Source organism: Rhamphochromis longiceps, linkage group LG15 (genome assembly GCF_057381845.1).
Source record: "Rhamphochromis longiceps isolate RC_006_pf linkage group LG15, R_longiceps_female_GT1.1, whole genome shotgun sequence".
In the NCBI taxonomy this organism is placed as follows: domain Eukaryota; kingdom Metazoa; phylum Chordata; class Actinopteri; order Cichliformes; family Cichlidae; genus Rhamphochromis; species Rhamphochromis longiceps.
Window position 1 is genome coordinate 7,090,833 of NC_140571.1, and position 20,492 is coordinate 7,111,324.

A 20,492-nucleotide genomic window follows, 5' to 3' on the forward strand; every position below is an offset into this window, starting at 1 on the left:
CTTCTTTGCTCCTTGTTCGTGTTCTGTCTGAGGATGTAATCAACCTCTTTCTGTCTGTCTCTCTCTGTTTGCCAGGACTCTGACCTTGTCCTGACATTTAACCTGTCCATGCACCGCTCCTGGTGGATGGAGAATGGCCCAGGATGCAGGGTGACGCCCATCACCCCTCCTCCCTCCTGGGCACCCGAGGACCACCGATATATATCTATATCTGGCTGTCTGATGGATTTTCAGTTCATAGAGGTGGCTCATTCCTCGCTGCAGATACTCCTGGCTGTAAGTACTTGAGATGAATAAGTACAATGCACTGTAATTTCAAACTCAAGTGCCTGCATGTAGTAGACATACTCGGGGTTTATTGCTTTAAAAGGCAGTCATGACCTGCTGGTACTGTAGATACAACTGTAGCAGTTTAGAGCCGACTAAATTTGCCATAATTATGAGGGGAACATCAGGCAGCCTCCAAAGGAAAAACCTAATGCCTGTGCATTGAGTGGGCCTGCGTACAGGTGGCTGCATTCACCTATGCTTAACCTGCAACTTCGCACCACGAGAACAGTAAGGCTCTGTCCAGTGATAGCTGGTCAGTACTGGTAAAGAATATTTGGAGATAAGGAAATGGATTTAAATGAATGCAGCTGTCCACCATTAACTCTTCAAAAGTGTGTTAATCCTGTCCTACCTAGCAGATTCATCCATTCTTTTTGCATTTGTCAACATTCTTATTATTATTTCCATAGAGTTCTAGTAAATGTAATATTTTTAATAGGGTTTGTGTCTTTTTATCACATTTTCAAACCCAAGCAACAAGAGGAAAGAGTTTATGAATATTTTTCTGTCATTTCAGCGGTAGAATGACCTAGCTAGAGCTGATTAGGTCTGCTAGTGATCAAAAAAACTCCTAACACAAGCAAAAAACCCCACAAAATAACTTTTTGTGTATGTCTTAGAACAGAGGTCCCCACCCCCGGGCCACGGACCGGTACCGGTTCGTGAGTCATTTGGTACCAGGCCGCGAGAGTTGAGGCTTTATGGTTTGCAGGGTTTATATCGTTAACTTGGTTTCCCTGGGTCTTTTCCCGTGTTGTAGTTGGGTGTCTTATTTTGAAAGAAATATTTACGCATTACCATAGCGAGCAGAGAGGAGAACGTTACTCTCAATGTTGTTGGCGCATTTCAGGAGGACGCTGGTAATAATAATGTTACGCAATTACACAGTGAATTCGCGTTTATTTTTATATTTACAAAATACCACAGTTTTTGCCTTGGTCATATCATTTTATTTTGTTGTGTTTATCCGCCTCACCTTAAAAGCCAGTCCGTGAAAATATTGTCTGTCATTAAACCAGACCGTGGCGCAAAAAAGGTTAGGGACCGCTGTCTTAGAAAATTAAGTAAAATGAGTTAAACCATCATATTTAAGGGTGTTGTTAGATTAAAGTACATCGAGCCTTTCTTGTTTCCAACCATAAATAAATCTTTTTGATCATAAATAATTACATGGTTCTTTTATTTGACTAAAAAGAAAAAATTTGTCTATCTCTGCATTAGTTTACATGTCCAGGTAAGTATTAACATATGCGGCAATTACATCCTAGGCTTTGTACTTTTTTTGTCTGTGTATGGATATGTGACACGGTGCTTTTAAAATTGCAATTATTCAAATTATATTCGGCTATAAGTTGAACGTATTCTAAAGTGTACCACAGCCATGACAGCTCCTTTGTCTGCTGCAGCGGGTTGGGCCTTTTTAGTACCTGTTTTAGACTAAAATGAGTCTCCATTAAGTTAATAACTCATACCCTCATTAACATAGAATAGGCTGGATAAGCTTTAGAAACCGTTCCTCTATCTCGGTTTTCTGCCTGTCTCTCTGTTTTATTTCATTTTTCCAAACGTGATAGTTTTCCTCTCTGTTTCTCTCTGCCCTCAGTATTTCTTCCTCTCCTGCACTGTCAAACTGTGATAATTAGGAGGATCAGAGGAGAGAACATACAGAGAGAAGTAAAAAGCGAGAATGAGGGAGGCCTGCCACTTCTCATATCAGTTTCCTCTGTACTGTAGCTCTGTTTGTACACATACATTCAAATAAGGAAGTGCACGCAATAAACAAGTCAGAGCTTTAATGCCACGGCCGTGCATCATTACGCCAACAAAGAACAGGGAAAAGGTTTCGGAAGCGAGTGACTCTCCGTCTTTTCGGTTTCATTCTGCATCTCGCTCTCTTGCAGTGCATGACTGTCCCCTTCTCCTGCCTACTCTGTGTCTCTCTGACAATCGATAGTGGTGCTTATAGTGTGGCTGAGTGCCAAGCCGCCGCACAGCTGTACCACTGTCTCACTGTAATTGGTGTGTTGAAACACTGTCATGCTCCATGAGCACAAACTCAACAGTCTGACAGGTTCACCAGGCGACCGCCAGCCTTGTTTGGTGGTGGGTTAGAGTTTGCTTGAATTACACCCTAAACTAAATGACTGGTCGTTATCAGGTTGATTGTCTGAATAACCGATGCTTGGCACATAATCCAGCATTGGTCTGTTGGTGTCATTAAAGCTTCGTATTTATTGTTACTTCCTTTTCTGGCACAAAGGCTTTCTAACATGTGACTAACATTGTGAAAAAGGTGTCTTATAATCGAACTATATTGTTTTGCAAAAATCTAAATGGGACTAAACTATGGGCCAGATTTATGTATGCATTGCACTTGTGCAAACTGGGTTTTGACGTTAAAGAAAATTACTGTTATAAAAGAATCATCTGTATTTAAAAAAAGAGCGCAAGGTTACATGTAAGAGATTTTTCAGACTGATTCTGTTGGATTTCTAGGAGCATCTTTCTCAAGGGGCAAATTATAAAGCAGAGAATATTTAAATCAAGCACGCAAACTGAAACATTTGCAATGTGAAGTTTACTCCTTACTTTCTTACTGCTAATAAACAAATTATTATTGAGTATCATTATGATCTTTTTCCTTGATGTTTATGGCATCTCAAGCTCCCATAACATTAAAGAGTCATTAACGAAAGGCAAGAGCATGAGCCAAAAGTTCAGAAAGAGTTGAATTACATTTGTAAACTCACCTGTTTTGAAATGTCCTACTTTATGACACATTATTTAAGTGGCAAAGCATGTTTGAAAGGTGATAATGATTGGGGGTGTGCATGGATGATTGGATGACATTCGACTGAAAAAGAGCTCAGAGGACCTCATTAAAGAAAACACCAAAAAATGAACATGAACAGGTTAATCTCATTATTTGCTCTTGTCAAGTTTGAACTTACACACCACAGGTGATTGGATCCTGGAGCAACGTTAATGGTGCTGGATCAATACTAACAGGTAATATCTGACAACCTGACAAAAAGGGGTAATGCTTGTGTTTTCAAGAATTAAAGGCTCTCGTGTTTCGATGGTGGGGGGAATCTAAATGTAGACAAGTCTGGACAGTGTGAGGAAGACAAATAGCCACTGAAGCATTGCAGCTGTCAGGTTCTTCAACACTGCATGTTTTTGTTTGTCTGGGTGGTTAGTTGGGTGTGTGATGAACTAGTTTGCTTTTCTAAGTGTCTCGCAGCAGTTGGATTTTCGTCTCCAGTTTACTGACTTCATGTGATGTAACAACTGTGACCGCAAATCTATTTTAGTTTTTTTTTCTCCCTACAACAGATGAGAATATTTGTCTCATAAGAAAACAACTCGTTCCACAGTCAGTCTCGTTGGGCTTTGTCCCATGGTTCATTTATTTCATAAAGTGTATATGATAAATTGTTAATTGGTTTGCTGCCTGACTTTTACAGTGAATTACTGTGTTAATTTTGAAGAGTGGACTAATTAGCTTTCTAAACTTTCAATTCCTTTACAGTTTGTTCCACAGAGTGAATATCAGCTGTACTGACGTAGAGCATAAGGCTTCTCCGGGGAGAACTGGAGCGTGCTCAGTGAAATGTAGGCCTTCAATCCCAGACGATAGCACAGTGGGGAAATGCACGAGCGTTACTTCTTTAATTACGTTTTTTTTCCCCCTCAGCGCTATTGTACATCCTAATAGCACAAACAAAGTGATAATTATATTAAACAACATTATCTAAGAGGCTGTCTGCTGGCTCCGTGGTCTAAAGTGCATGCCTGCAAGTAATTTCAGTGATTAGCATAACTTCATCTAAAGTGGAGATACTAATCAGTGAAATCACCTACTGTTGTTTTTTGTTTTCTTTCTCTGATTGGGAGGAATGGCTGCATATAGCCTGGTCCCCACACACAGCTGAGTAACCCTGTCTCTGAGACATAATCGACTGATGAAAATTACCATTAGCTATGTCGGCTTGTTTGCATGTTACAACTCTGCACAGAGAATATGCTTAAATCAGGAGCACTTAAAACCAGGGAATTGATTTTATCTTTATTCTTCACTTTGAGAAAGAGACTGGGCATTTATTATTATTATGATGGACTAAAACACTGTTTTGTTAACCGTGTCCAACATGTAATAAATAAATACACTAACTGAATTGGCATTTATGAGTAATGTAATAAATGACACAGAAAACCAGATTTAAAAAAGTTATTTATCCTGTTTATTTATTAGACAATTTAGAGCAGGGATGTCAAACATGTTTTAGAATTTGGGCCACATACAGCCCCAGTTTGAGTTCAAGTGGGGTGGACGAGTGAAACTCCCCTTTCTGTCATTGTAAAGAAGTTTAACTCTTTACTCTTTAACTAGACATTTAGTCCTCACATATCTTCATTTAAGAAAAAAATTGAACAATTTCAACAGTATGTCTCAATTTTTTCATAATAAATAAATGCTACTGCAGTAAATGAAAGAAATTTGTCAGCCCAAGTCTTTGGGGGTAAATTGTAGTGAATAAATATGTGAAATTACAGGAAAAAATCTGGTAACTAATTGCTGAGACTGTCCTGTAATTATAAAAAAGAAAGTTTATCTGTGGACCCACTGTAAATTATGAAAAATTTTCTATAGCACAAGACAAGAACTTTTCTCTCACTGAATTGTTTATTGGTTACCTAATTACACAGCATTATCATTCCCGACGCGTAACATGCCGACGATTTGTCACAACCCTAGGCGTCACATAGTAACGCGAAAGGTACCCTTCCGCATCCTTATGAAACGCTCTCGGTTTTCAGTTGAATCAAATAGAAAGCTGCTCACAGCGGTAAGACACACTTAGAGCAGAAGCTCTAAGCCGTCTATTCCAGCCCTAATCCTAACCTTAACCATCACCTTAACCCTATCACATAGTGTATTCCAAAGTAATTCAGGATCTGAAAGTGAACAGATTTAACGTACATAATGCTTTGTTAGGTTGATTGTAAAACGCATGTATAGATTTATTCCAACCCGTTCTCATGCCTATCGACAATTTGTCACAGTCTTCTGTATGTTACGCGTTGGGATGAGAACGTGTTGCTAATTACTTTGGTTTAGTGTGAATGATCATGGTTGAGGTCTTTATCAGTAGGCAAAGCTGTACAACCTGTACAAACCTGTATAACCTGTATAAATAATGTTAAAAGTCTAAAATTCATGCCCGCCCTCACATTGTTCAAAGCCATTCAGTGGGCTGGACTGGAGCTTTTCCTGGGCTGATTCTGGCCCCCGCACCTTATGTTTGATACCCCTGATTTAGAGAGCTCACTGCTGCCAGACCAGTATGTCTACTGAATATCAGATTGGTACAGCACTGCTTTTAGGTTAACACTGCGCAATATCAACAGTCAGTTAAATATTTTGTGTTCCCAATAGTTCCAGAGTGCTGCGCTTGGCAGGTCCATGGCATGGTACCCAAAAAAGCTCTGTGAAAATGGACTGTAACTAGTAGTTTCAGTATGATCTATCAGACAGCTGTAGAGTTTTTCTCAGCCTTCATCTTGTGAAAGTAATCCTTTGAATTACAGGTTATTTTAAGGTGGAAATTATGTGACATTGTCAGTGGGATCAAACACAATGACATGTTAGGGTCAAGCTGCATTCACGGGTCGTGCTGCACGTTTCTTATAAGAACAACAAACTATAATCCTAAAAAACATATTGGAAATTGTGAAAACATAATGCAGAAATAGAAACAGAGTTACTAGAGCCAAATACCAGTAGGAAATCTGGCAAATAATGTGAATGTGAAAATTAGATGGTTTCTAAAAACTAAGAAAAGACCTTGTTGCTATCCATGCACCGTGTTGTGCATGAAATTTTTTAGAAGTTTCTCGTGTGACATCATGCACGGATTGTTCCAGAGTCAGCCTGTTTGCTTGGAACCGAATTTATTTGATCCTACATTGTCACCATGATGTCACCCTGCTGTAGTGGCAGCACAAAGTCCCATGACCGACAGAAATAATACCAAAATGGCAGCTTGTCCAGGGAGTAAACGGTGAGTGTAGAATCACAGTTGGTGGTTACGTGTCTGTTTGTCTTTTTAGGTGCCTTGCCGGATAGTATTGGCGAACATGGTCCTCCAGGATGCCCCGTCTCTCACACAGTGCAGCAGCTCATTTGCTTTCTTCATCCAGTCTTTCATTCCGTCATCATTATATTGCATTCCTGCTCTTATCATAATGTGTCCAAAGAATCCTCCTTGTTTCAACGTGGTCTTCTGACACAGTGTTCTTTTGGTCTTGTATGTATGATATTGTCATCCTTCTCCTGATGAACCACATCTCTGTTTTCTTGATGGTGTCTCTTTTTTTTGGTTTTTGTTTTGTTTAAAACAAATTAAGTATTAATTAAAGCTGTAAATTTTCACTCCTGCTCTTGGTGACAAAATATAATACACCACACCCTCGCCACACCCTCAACTCCCCCAGCATTTGTTTAAGTTTTAGAGGACATCATCAGCACGTAAATAGATTTAATCCAATGGATGCGACATCTTCGTCACAACACAATTTATCTTCAGTACAATTCCACAGACAGCTGTAATGGATTTGCTCATTGGAGATGAATTCATTTCTCATCAAAGAGCAATACATCCACAACACAAGGCAAGATTAGCAGACAAATAGACAACAGCTCTATCGTTAAGATTCAGAATGAACACTGTGAATGTTATGAGAATAAAGCAACAGTGAATGGGAGGGGTAATTGGTGGTGGTGGTCATGTATTAACCTGCGGATCTACTCAGCTGGTTTAAGATCTACTTAAAAAGCACTGTGCTTCATTCAAAATGTTAACTCCTCTTCATTTCTGGTGTAGAACTGACTGCGTCACTGGGAAACTGACTTATGCATGCACGTCCATGGCATCTGTCCTTGCTTTTCTAACAGGTCTCATCCCGTGATGGTATCAGTGAATTATTGCTCTCAGGCCATGCAGAACGTAGAGTTTCCATCCTTACCGAACACCAGCTGCTTGACATTCAACTAATTTCTCCCTGCGCTCCGTTCAAAACTTCCAGGTGTTATCAGAATCACTGCTAAGGGAACATTTGGAGCATCATGATTGTAGAAAAGTATGATGATTCACTTATCTTCCTTTTGTCTAATGGGATTTCTTTGCCTGCGTAGCACACAGCGGCAATGAAAGTGATTTTAGCAATGTGGCAATGTTCCTGAGGATTTTGGCCTGTTGAAAGAAAAACAAAGACCTGGTAAAAGTTCAGATATCCTGACAATGCACTGCCACTGACATTTACTTTTCCTTTGGCGCCACTAGAGGTTGATATTTGTGGTTTTCCATATCATTTCTCACCCCAGCTCACAGAACCTCTCATATAGCTGTAGACTCTTAGTGCAAGATTTATTAAGCAAGAGCCCGGAAAAAGTGCAGATGGAAGTTGAAAGTTCTTTGGGTGATCCACTACCATCTATGATCACAGATGGAGCTAGTTTATTCAAGTGATAACAACCAAAATCTAGCAGGAGTTTCTCCAATTAGCAGATTGTAAAGCAGACAGACCAACTAATAACACTTGCACAGCTTGCTACTTATAATCTGACAGACACAGCTAAGTGTTTGCTTAGGTTTTTGCTTATGAACAGCATGAATAGAATGGTGGACAAAATCCTCCATCAGGGGTGTTTTGACTCCTTCTCTGGCTAATTTCTGACATCTCAAATTTCAGGATTTATACGTAGAAAAGCGGCTTCACTGCAAACAATTTAGCCATTTAAAAGGAACAGAGATATGCAGATATGGCTCTAAACATTTGAGCTACGAGCTGCTCTTAAACTGTTATTATGCACTTGTACTTATAACCACTACCAGGATGATGTCAATAGAAAATTAGGTAAGACATGATTTTTTTTTCTGTATCAAATAATGGTGCAATTAGCTAGAAATTGCCAACTGCAAGCCTTGATATTCATGTTGTATGACTTTTCTTTCTCTTCTTTCCATAAAAGAGGAACTCATGAATGGGAATCTACAAATACATGTGGAGCTCACTGCACGTCTTTATTAAATATCATTAGTAAATCTTACATCCTATTATTTTGTACTTTGGGTTTATTTGCAGATTAGTAGTATTGACAACTTCACACTTAACAATCACACCTGTGGGTAGCTGAGTCCAGGCCTTGCCAGATAATGGCATTTACCATCGCAACACCCCATTTCATTCTTACTTCATTTAATAAATTAATTGAATCATTGTTAACATGGACTAATCTGTTATAAATGCCAAATGGGAGCCGTAAAACAAATACACCAAGAAGAAGAGTTGAGATTGAAAACATGCACGTGCATGTGTATCAGCCACTCACAGACACTGTGAAACTAGGAGGTGTAACTGCAGTGCAGGAAGGCCACTTTGCCATCGTTATCATTGCAAACATTTGTTCAGAACACTCTGTTCAAGCTCTGAAGGGGAGAAATGTTGCAGTCAACTACATCGAAGCGGGAAGAACATGCATATCTCACAATTTATCACCCATACCATTACTTTTCTCTACCTTGGAATAATGCAACTAGGTTTTACGGACTTACTGTTGCATAACTAACTACATTTGCAGTGTTTACCATGGCAACAGGCATTCGATAAACGGTATGTTTAAGAAATGGGACAAACTCCTGCCTCCTGGGATTGCATGCGCCCTTGTGCTCATAAAACCTAATAAGAATAAAGGGCTTCTGCTCTGAGTGAGGTGCACGGTGCTGTGCGGCGAAATGGTGAAGCTGTACAAGTTATTGCTTGTCAGGCTGATCAGGGGCAGGGATCCTGTCTGAGTTGATGCTGAAGTGGTGCTTTTTCCATTTCCACTCGTCACACTGAACATCGCTTAGTAACTAGGAAACCTAAATCCACAGACAAAATGAAAAAAAGGAGCCAGAGTCTGTCTGAGAAACCTGGGGGTATAGCTCACTAAAAGGCAGAAAGCATGTACTGTGGAGAAGCTAAAACACCGTATTTCTTTCTTTTTACAATCCCCGATAAAAAAAAAAGTTGATTTTAGAGAGGCCTAGTTTCTGAGAAGTAAAGATGGGCAAGGTTTTACCAATCTGCAAAAAAATTGTGCCTTTCAATTGTTGAACACTTTCAGAATAATGTTCTTAGTGGATCGCGGGTGCTGAACTGGTCGGCCTGCGATCCACTAAGCCCAGCAACTACTCTTATCAGTTCCCAGATGGTTACAGACTGTCAAAAAGAGGTGATGCTACAAACTGCTAAACATGGCCCTGTCCCAATGTTTTGGAGACATGTTTAAAATGACCTCTTTTTTTCCTTAAAATGGTAAATTTTCACAGCTCAAACATTTGATGTGATTTCTATTCTTGTTTGTGAATAACATAGGTGTTTATGAGAGTTGCAAATCATGCCATTCAGTTTTTATTTATACACACACCTGTTTTGTAATTGTCTGTGAGTTGTATCTTACACTGACAATGTGTTTCTAGTTGGTTGCTATTGGCACTTTTTAATCAAAATCTTAGTCAAAACTAAAAATGTGGTTTGGAAGTGTTTGGCCCTGCAAAACCTAAAATAACAAATATGCTATTTTCCAGGGTTCATGAGCAGGAAAGTCCAAATATAACTGCAGGGATCAAACATAGACACACCCAGAACTCCAGCAATAAACAAGATAAGGAACACACATGCTTACAGCCCCATAGCTAATATTGGTGAACCCCAGCTATCTTATTTGGATTTCTTGACTCCAGGATTAGATATAATCAGACTTCTTGTAAACAGGATATTATGTTTATATGCAGCAAACACCAAAAACGGAATACTTGAGTTTCACGAATATTAACAGGATATTGATGTGCAGAGAAACGTACTCCGTCACAGCTGATCAGAATGTTCCCTATCGCGGGGCGGGCATGGCTCTCCGCTCCCTGTTCAGTCGCGCTAACACAACTGCACCCAAAAGTCATTTTCAGAGCCAATGAGCCTGCAGAAGAAGACAGAACAAGCTCCCGATCATTGGTGGAAAACTCCCTAAACTCTTCATAGTCTTTTAAGCAACATTTTGACTTTGCAATGCAAAAAGTCTGCTTCAAGTGAATACTAATATAAAAATCATTTCAAGCTGGATTGGCGGCAGACAGGAGACGCAGCCTGAGGTCGAGGTCATCCTAATCTTTGAAATGATGCTGTCAGTAGTACCGACAGCTGCGATGTTGTAGGACGTAAACTTATCAGCATCTTTGACCAGTGGATATTTCTCATGGCATATCTGCTGCACAAAGCACATTTCTTTTCTCATCAGTTTTGATCCCCCCGCTGATACCGGCAGCAGTTTCCTCCTCCTGTATGTGGCTTAGCTTTAAGTAAATTCATCTACCGCGCAGCGAAACACTGTATTCCTGACTCGTTTCCTTGTGTGAGGCAGAGGAGAGAGCGAGTACAAGGTGGAAGGAAATGGGATGTATAATGGCAAGAGAAAAAGGAAGAGAAGCTGGAAGGAATAGTCAGTGTGAGAAACGGAGGGGAGCTTTGGGAGCTGAACATTATTTAGAGTAAATGAGGTCAGGACCTTGGGATATACACTGAATCTCAAATGTAGCTCCTCACATTTGCAGCTAGCTGAGTGTTTATGCGCTTGTGTGTGTGTGTGTGTGTGTGTGTGTGTGTGTGTGTGTGTGTGTGTGTGTGTGTGTGTGTGTGTGTGTGTGTGTGTGTGTGTTGGCATCCGTCCATGTAGTCAATAGAATACCAACCAGGTCAATGTCATTTTCCCAACACTTAAAGCCATATTTCAGCAATAAGTCCTCTTTATTCAGGGTAATAGGTTAAATTAATGCCTCATACAAACACACGTGTATACCTATTTTTCCTCCCATCCCACGTTTTATCTCTTCCCTCCATCCTCTTCTCCTCCTCTGTCATCGCGGGGTAATAAGGTCACTAAAATCCCGACCTTACATCGACTGCACCTTCCTGCATCTTTGCTCCAATCGGCCACCTCCTATCGGTCTCCTAGGAAACAGACAGCCAATGGGAAAGCAGATCAGATAGCAAAAGGTGTTTTGCTGGTGTGGATTGCTGTACCACAGTCTAAACATAACCCACACAGATACACACATGTTTAATGTAAGCTTCTCCCTGTAACAATCACAGCACAGAGCTGCAGCATCCTTTTTTGATTGTTTGGCCCTCATTATTTCCAGGTATGTGAATGGCTTCAAACGGACATGACATGATGAGATGGAAGACTGTGAGGTTCACCTGTGGTTGTACGCTTACAAAGCCCTACCCCACAGCGGTGGTGTAAGGTTTTCATTCTGATGATAATCACAAATGTAGCATTATCTGCCTTGATTTTGTAAGCTAGAGTTATTGCTTGTGACCGAGGCAATAGACGGCACATGTTTACCCACAGCATGACATTGTAGAGCAACAGTTGTGACACATTGGTGTTTTCTGTTAACACATTGTGCATTAAAACAGTGTCTGTGGAGCTCTAAAACCATGAAAATTTGGGATAACCTTGTGGTTGTCATTGAAAATATGTTTTTGCACACACACACACACAGCGCTCTATTTTGGAGCAAAATACCACAGTGCTGTTCCGCTCCACTTCCACCAACACCTGTTTTCTCTGTCTGTTCCAACTATTTGTTCACCCTCACATGTTTTCCGCTTTCTCTCTGTGTTGCACAAAAGAGTAATGTTCCTCTGTTTTTTGTCTTTTTTCCTTTGTCTTTGTCTCTAGTTGGTGGGGTTTATCTACGCCTGTTACGTGGTCAAGCTTATTTCTGAAGAGGAGGATAGCTGTAAGTACACAGTCACACACCTGCAGTCACATGGTCATACACGAAAAATACCTTGAAAGCAAAATTATGTTTTTATTTTTTGAAACTTACATAATCCTCGATTTAAATGAGTACTTTCATCTCTTTTAAGTGTGTGCGAGGAATAAATGATTACATATGGGGAGTTACATTGAGATCCACAAACAAAAGTTATAATTGATTCACATGAAAATATGCGACTTCTGAAATATCAATCTTATCAACATTCATTAAATACCTGCAGAATCGCATCTGCGGGATCCATATGAGTAGAGGGAGTTGCAAGTATTTACACGAGTTGCACAGCAGCTGTGACTTTATTAAATATTTCAAACTATTAATTATCTCTAACATGGAGACAGGATTAGTGAGATTCTACCATCAGATTTAATTCTCTGCTTCAGACAGGTGAGCTGTCTCACTCAGAGTTTATAAACACCAGTCGTACCATTTGTCACAAAGCACACATCCTCAGGTTTGAGCACTGAGCCACATTCCAACTCCTGAGGTATTTTTAGTTTACTGTTTGTAAAATTCATAAATCTTCACAAAACAGAAGTAAAACAAAGTCCACGATACAAAACAATAAAATACAGGCAGCACAGTGAAAAACACCGTGAAACAGGCAGGTATGGAAACAGAATGACATGACGAGGTTTAATTGAAAGACAGGGAAATGCCACAGGAACACACTGAAGGTTACGGAGTTGAGTGGAAACAGCTGGGGAACAAGAAACAGGTGAAACTATTCAAAGATAATGAGACAGGAAGTAGACTAACCTAGAATTGAGAAACAGAAGTCAGGAGAGTATCAAAATGAAAAAAGAAAGTGATTATACACAGAGACTAAACCCTAAGACACACTTGACACAGAAGTATATAAGGAAAAGGGCTAGAAAAATAACAAGTATACAGAATAACCTCAAGCCAGAAAACAAATGTAAATACATGGGATCTGAAACAAAGTACTTAAGGCTACAAATACAAAGGAGCATGACAATCAAAAAAAAAATATATATATACAAATAAATTATCAAAGAATTGAATGTCAACAGATACTCAAAACTCTGGGTCCACAACCAATGACGTTGCACAATGAGAAAAAATTGCAGTTTTTTTGTTCTGTCGAATGGTTTAATCTGTTCTGAATTTTTTTGTTTGTTCGTTTGAAAAGATTTTTTTAAAAACTGTAGCCATTTAAACTGAGGATTTTAATTGTTTCTCTGGCTGCTTTTAGCGTGTGTAGAAATCCAAAGGTTGACAAACCGGCTGTTCCTGGTTACGGTTGCTAAGCTCTGACTAAACTCTGTTTGGCAAGGTTCAGTGGTTGATTTCTAATATACTGGGTAAAGTTGCTTTGAAGGGTCAGGCTTCTAAAATAAATTCAATCTGTCGCCCTCTCACTACACTCCTCCTGTCCATCTTGTTTATTCTCTTAATAAAAAAAAGCAGAAGGTTTGAATGGAGCCATTGTCTCGTTGAGGGTCGTTACCACTACTTTACCGACACAAATTCACAGTGAAACTTGTAGCCCACAGACTTAACAGCCGGGCTCATTCATTTTACAGCAACATGCAGAGAAAGAGACGTGAGAGAACGTGTGGAGGATGAAGATAGCTGAGCACATTTCTGCTAGATCAAAGTTGCTTTTCATTCATACTGCAGGTCTCTCCCTCATGCTTCCCACTTTCAACCACCATCACCAAGCAACAGTCATGGAGGGAAAAATGTGTGAAGAGAAAGGGAACTAAAAGATGTTCATCAGTCAATTCACAAAGTATTTGTCTTTATTGAGGCTTTTATCGATACATCAATTCATTAATACAACCATGCTGATTTGGAATTGGGCTGGTTTTCCAGAGGTGACACTGACTACTATATAGTAAGCGTTTTATGTAAGATGTGAGTCTAAATAGTTGCCTTTGCATGTGGCGCAGAAGATGAAAATGTGGCACATCAACATGTTAATTCAGTTTTTGTTGCTTTTAAAATGCAGTGTGCATCCTTGTGCATTTACTTGAATGAGCCCATTTACCTGAGGCCATCAGTTAAGTTATTCCGTTAAAGTAGACGCAGCCGTTTTTCCCAAAGATCAATACCGTGGCATGTCTTATTCAACAGTGAACCATGGAGGCTGCTTGTTAACGCATAAATATTGATAGGTAATAAATGCAGACTAGATCAGTGGAAATAGTTTGAAGCCTCGAGACTAGACACATTTTTCTGCTTTCCTTCCTGCCCTGAACAGATTGGGAGTCGAGATTGAAGGGGGCAAATTTATCCCGTCTGTTATAAAAGTGTGGGTCAGTACTGGGACAGGACGACCTCTATGTTAAACGAGGTCACAGCGAAAAGTGAAATCATCATAGTGTAAAAATTTAAGAACAGCTGAGAGTAATGTAATGTTACATTTATGAGACTTTAAAGGAAAATAATTGAGTTTCAGGGGTTGTTTTTGAGAGGAGGTTTTTTTAATACTGCATTTTAATAAGCTCAGTGATGACAGTAAACCTAAAATGCCACTTTGCCTTCATCTCCATGTCTAAATAATTGATGTGCAACATTTAGTATTTGCCCTTTTGTTAACTGCATTTTGGCCGTTGGCTTTCGATACTGCACATTCCTCCTGATGCTGCACCCCGAGAGAGAGTTTGACAGAACTAAGCAGCAGACTTTGATGAGAGAAATGTGTTGCCATCACTGTGCTTAGTGGTGTGAAATGTTGCCAAAAACAAACATTCTTAGTTTTTAAGGTAACAAATCCAGTCCCTGGAAAAAGTTTAAATAACATTTACTCATCCATGAGTTATGTAGTCCTGTCTGAGCACATGTTTCTGTCAAAGTGCAACAGCTTTATTTTTTCACATTTTAGTGCCTGTTCTTACTTTTCATTGGTTTGAGCTGATAGGGCTCAGCTAAAAGATGTCAGAGTTCACAGTATTTTCATGCACTAACAGAGACTAAGAGAAAGATGTCACCGAGAGACTCTTGAATAGAAATCTGAGAAAATTCTGTAGTGGCAAGGATGGTAATTATCCCACCCTTACCTCAAAAGAGCAACAGTCAAACCAGGAAACCTGAGAGTCAGTTGTGTTGTTGTCATACATTTTCACAGTAGTTTCTGCTATGTTGTGGCAGGCTTATGTACTCTGTCTACATGGCATTAGCCAATAATGGTTGGAGGCAAGCCTCCTAATAGCCTGCAACATCTACAAAATGGCAGTAATTTATAGGATGGTGGAAAGTTCAAGACAAAACGCTGTTTGAGATACAAAAAGAGAGATTGCTTTCACTTTAATTGATACCTCTTTTGAGATTTCACAGGCCAAGCCCTGCTTGCCTTGCTTGCCCTTGCAGAACGCCAATTATCTATACATTGTATACATGCAGGATCTCTTCCCATTTATCTAAACAGGATGTTCAGAATAACTGTCTAGAGGCATTAGCAAGAAGGCTGACAAGTGGCAGGACTTTTTTGGACAATTATTTCATGTTAACAAGACAAAGTCCCTAAATAGATAAACATGAGACATAAAAACTGCATGGATAGAATCAAAAGAGATTCCTATTAAAAGTTCTTAAAAAGTTTGGTGTCTTTGCCCCAAAATACGTTTTTTTCTGAGCTTCTGTTCCCCTGCTGATTACACATGTACTACCTGAACATCATTATAATTTCATTTACAGTTGAGTCTCTCACCACATCAGTACTAAGGAATGGAGAACATTCTAAATAATGTCACAGTAACCTGAGAAAGATATATCTCTATAACTTTATATAGTAAGGAATAATATCTTCTACCAAACTGTTGAAACGGTCATGAACCATTATAAATGAGTCTGAACTGCATGGTGATTGTATCGTTGAATTTTTTAAATATTATTTAGCTGTTGATTGGCCTTTTGGTAGCAAAGATGGGAATTCTTTGGGTAACAGAATAGTCCTTTATATATTTCTAGACAGGATTCGTTGAGTGCCATATTTCCTCTCCTTTAATGGCTCTGTTGACATTAACAGCATAATGAAAAAAACTCATCAATCAACACATGATGAGTGTAGTGGGGCCCTTTTCATTACTTATTTATTCATGAACATTTCACAGTAGATAGAAAAGCTATAATTTGAAACCATGTTGTGAGGGACTTTAACAAATCTGGGCAAATTTCACCTCCACATATTAACAGCTGACCCATACATTCATCCATTTTCTAAATCAATTATGATATTAAAAGTGATGGGAGCTGGAGCCTATTATAGTGTACACTGAGAAGGAGGCACAAGGTAGAGTCTGGCCAGGTTGCTAGTCTGAAATTGTTAATGCATGTTGACAAATGCATTCGCACTCACGTTCACACCAACAGGCAATTTAGAGCTTTCAGTCTATCGAAATTGCATGTCTTTGGACTGTGGGAGCAAACAAGGGCACAGAGGAAATTCCTGCAGACATGAGGAAAACCTTCAAACTGCACACAGATGAGAGATAATAAACTGCATGGAAGATTTTAATACTTCTCAAGGGGAAAATGCTATCAGAAAGAATCAGGATTCAAATTAAAGTCTCAGCCCTCTGTTAAAGTAGGGATAGGCAACATGTTTTGAAAACCATAAAAACCTTTCAGGATATTGTAATTCAAGCTCTGTGTCTTTTTTTTAGTCAATCACAAGTCCTTGGAGGTACATTGTGGTGAAACAATAATTATCTGACTTTGAACTGGAAAAGCTAGGCTTGAACTCCAGATAAAGCATTGATAAATCCATCAGATTTAATATATAAAAAACAATGATAGTGATGCTAAGCAGTGAGTCCCAAATTTTGGCTGTGGAAAGTGGTACACAATGATCCATCCTGGGTGAATAAACAATAAGGGAGCTTGGTGGAAATCAGCCTTGGGTGAAGAAGTGAAAACTCAGGACCAATAATAATTTGAGTTGCTGAGAAAGCTCATTACCTTGATAATTATTCTGTGCTTGCCTGAGCATATGTGTAGGTGTGTGTGTGCGCATGTGTATTAATCAAGATAGTAAGTGTTATCTGTCTCAGAGCTACTCAAATGTGCCAGACAGATTTTTATCAAACGCATTCGTACACACAAACGACACGCAGTTATGAATGAACACTTTAACATAGCAACAGCAACTTTTTATTTAACAGTCATCATAGAAATGTTTGACCAGTAATAAATGTAAAGAAATATAAAGTTTTGCAACATTTTTTGAGAGAGTTGCTTATGTGCTTACACTCTTACTGGACAGTCTTGAGCCTTATGAATAACAAATCTGAATTTTTAAATTGGGTAGCTACAGCTTGACAGGCAGCACGCTGACAAGCTCAGAGGCTCCATTTTCTCTAGTGTTCAAAGGGTCGAGCATGGCAGAAACTCTGCTGAGGCTATTTGACTGCAGCATGAATCAGCAGGAAACCCTTACGGTTTACACCAGGCCATTCCTCCACAAAAGGATCCACACAAAGAAGGAAAGCTCCATGCACCAACAGAGGCTCTGTCTTGTCTTTCTGAACAGTCACAATCAGCTGAATGACCACCAGAAACTGTTCCATCTGCTTTTCTGTTGTGTGTTAGGCTGATATTCAAATTTCTCATGCAAGCAATGTGAAAAAATAAAGGACAACTTGTTTTACAACTAATTAAGACTAAAGATTAAGATTTTAAGTGAAATAAACAATCAAGAAAAGTATGTCATGCCAAATTCCTAAAATACTAAATAGCTTTTAATAATAATCAGTGTTAGATTTTCATATTCTTTACTGATAATGTAGAGTATGGTTGTCTTTAAAGTAAAATTTTAAATGTCTCAGTGTTGCAAGATCTATATTAATTGATTATTTTTAATTTAACGTGAAGATTTAGTTATGTGCACAGGCATATTTCAACTTTTTTTTTTTTAATAAAAGCAATTACAGTCTGGTTGTTAAGTCCAGCATCATTATCCATTTCCGTATTGAAATGTTCCTCAACTTCCAAAAGCAAACAGAGTTGCCATTGACCATTAAAGCAGCAGTCTAAATTCTTTCAAGTCCAATAATGATCAGTGTCTTTTGCAGCTGATATTGCAATAAATCTCGAGGCATGAAAATCAGGATTCATAGAGCCAAGACGATTGCACTAAGTTAGCTGGCTAGTTAACATCTTTATGCCTCTTGTCTTTCTTCCCACATCCAGCCGGTCACAAGCAAAATAAAGATGTAAAACTAAGTTTTGAAGGGTTACTGAAGTTAGTTAAGCTGATCGAAAATTATTCGCTAGCTTCAGAGCTAGCGAATATTAAAACCATCCAACACTTTGTTTCCACCACTGTGTTACATCCCCACGAAGAGGTCTTGGGTTGTGAGTGTGGGGACCCGTAACAAATGGGTCCAGAATGGAATGAAAAGGAAACCAGACAGAGGTGTTCAGTATATAATATAGTTTTATTACAAATAATTTGAACTGACAGAGACGGCAAAGCCGTTTTACCAATAACACTAGAAAAAGAAAAAGCTCGCAAGAACAAAGGACACAACAACCAAACAGGCACTTCCGGGGGCCCACAAGCCCACCCTATCACTAGCAGCAGCAAGTTCCACTACTGCTGCTTCTGCTGCTGTTGAGGCCCACAAGTCCACACTACTCACATGAAGCAGCTACTCTCCCCACTGCTCCCACAACTCCACGCCACAGGCAGGACAGTCACACAGTAGGACCTCTTTCGACATCTAGAACACAATGAAGAAACACCAGAAAAATCACCACCATCACACAGTTCTTCCCCAGCCTATATAATCTCAGAGAGGTGATTGCTGACTGGGCCCAGGTGGTAAACTAGGCCAATGAACACCAGCTGTGTCCTGGGGAGAGAGAAGAGTGAGAAAGACAAAGGGGTGGAGCAAAGGAGGAGGAGGCTGAGAGAGAACGCCACACCCACACAAGGGGAGGTCCTGGTAGGGCCTTAACCCACTGAAAAAAAGTCACAATTTCAAGTTACCGATAGATTTTCTTGAAATTTTGAGTTACAGGCTTCCATGCAATACAGGTGCGACTTAATACAGAAATTATATTTATTATTTCAGTACTAAACAAGTGCTTAGCTGTTGAGGCTAAAGCTAGCTGCGAGTTAGCATAGCAAAATCTTTGAAACAGGAGAAATTTTTCTCAAACAAAAACATCTACATCTACAATTTTAGTAATACATTATCTCTTTTTTATTTGATTTTAAAAATATAATATTTTAGTGATTAAAGGATGGCTAACTGTACATAATCAAATAATCTAAGTTGCTAAAAAAAACTGCCTTTTTTTTCTTTTCTTTTTTTTACATTTTTTTTAATATAGATTAACTAAACAAGAGTTAACATGTTGATTATCTATCTGATAATTGTAGAGCTAAGCTTATTGGGTTGCATAAAGATTTACATCAATCTTCTCATCTAATGCACGATGCAATACATACATGCAATGTATGTATGTTATTATCTTAGTAATAGACATATAAAAGCTATCTGCCATAATGAGGGCTTGTTTTGGGAATAAAGATGCCTGACTGTATGTGGTACTTGCTGTAAAATGTTATTTAGACTTGTTTTCTGCAGGTTTAAGGTAAATTCACAGCTACGTTTGCTCTATGCAGTGACAGCCAAAACTCTGCATTGTACTTGAAGTTATGAAATCTCACAGAATAAATAGGAATGTATGCTGCTGATCAAGGCAGGGAAGTATCATTTTATGAGCTCTGCAACATCAAAGTAAAAGAAATATCATGGCTCCCTCGCTTCAAAAGTCCAGGCTTTTTGCCTCTGTGTGAGGAAAGCAACCACCTGCTGGCAGCTCCTCAGCTCAGGAATCTGTGGAGCTATCCTAGATAATTTAGGAGTTAAGCGTATTCTCAAGGCATAAATATATATCGCTGCATAAGTCTTAGTCTTGCACCTAAAAATAGATAGGAAATTTGCATTGCAGAATTTTTACTTGAAGCCGTTTCATGCTTACAATCCTGATTAGCAGGAATAGAAGCAACAGAGATGGTGGTTCTGGTTCAAAATGTACTGCTGAGACCTCTGTAGGTGGAGTAGGTTTAAAGGCATGAATCATCTGTTGTGGGATGTTCCCACTTGATAACCACGGTGACATACGCTTTCTCTAATTGCTTTTGTTTTTTTGTGCAGTTGATTTTATAGGAGGGTTTGACTCGTATGGCTACCAGGGGCCTCAGAAGACCTCCCACCTTCAACTACAACCCATGTACATGTAAGTATGGGGACACTCTGTCTCTTCTGCAGATGCCTGGCTAAAATGCTTTGAGGT

General features: G+C 39.2%; 1 protein-coding gene across 1 annotated transcript in view; it reads left to right on the forward strand.

Annotated features, from left to right (window-relative positions):
• The window catches only part of nkain2 (sodium/potassium transporting ATPase interacting 2), a 112,367-nt gene that overhangs the window by 82,211 nt on the left and 9,664 nt on the right, over positions 1 to 20,492 (forward strand). Inside the window, exons 4-6 of the mRNA XM_085382701.1 lie at positions 76 to 276; positions 12,119 to 12,179; positions 20,354 to 20,435. Coding sequence (XP_085238827.1) covers positions 76 to 276; positions 12,119 to 12,179; positions 20,354 to 20,435 — 344 coding nt within the window. The remainder of the gene's footprint in view (positions 1 to 75; positions 277 to 12,118; positions 12,180 to 20,353; positions 20,436 to 20,492) is intronic.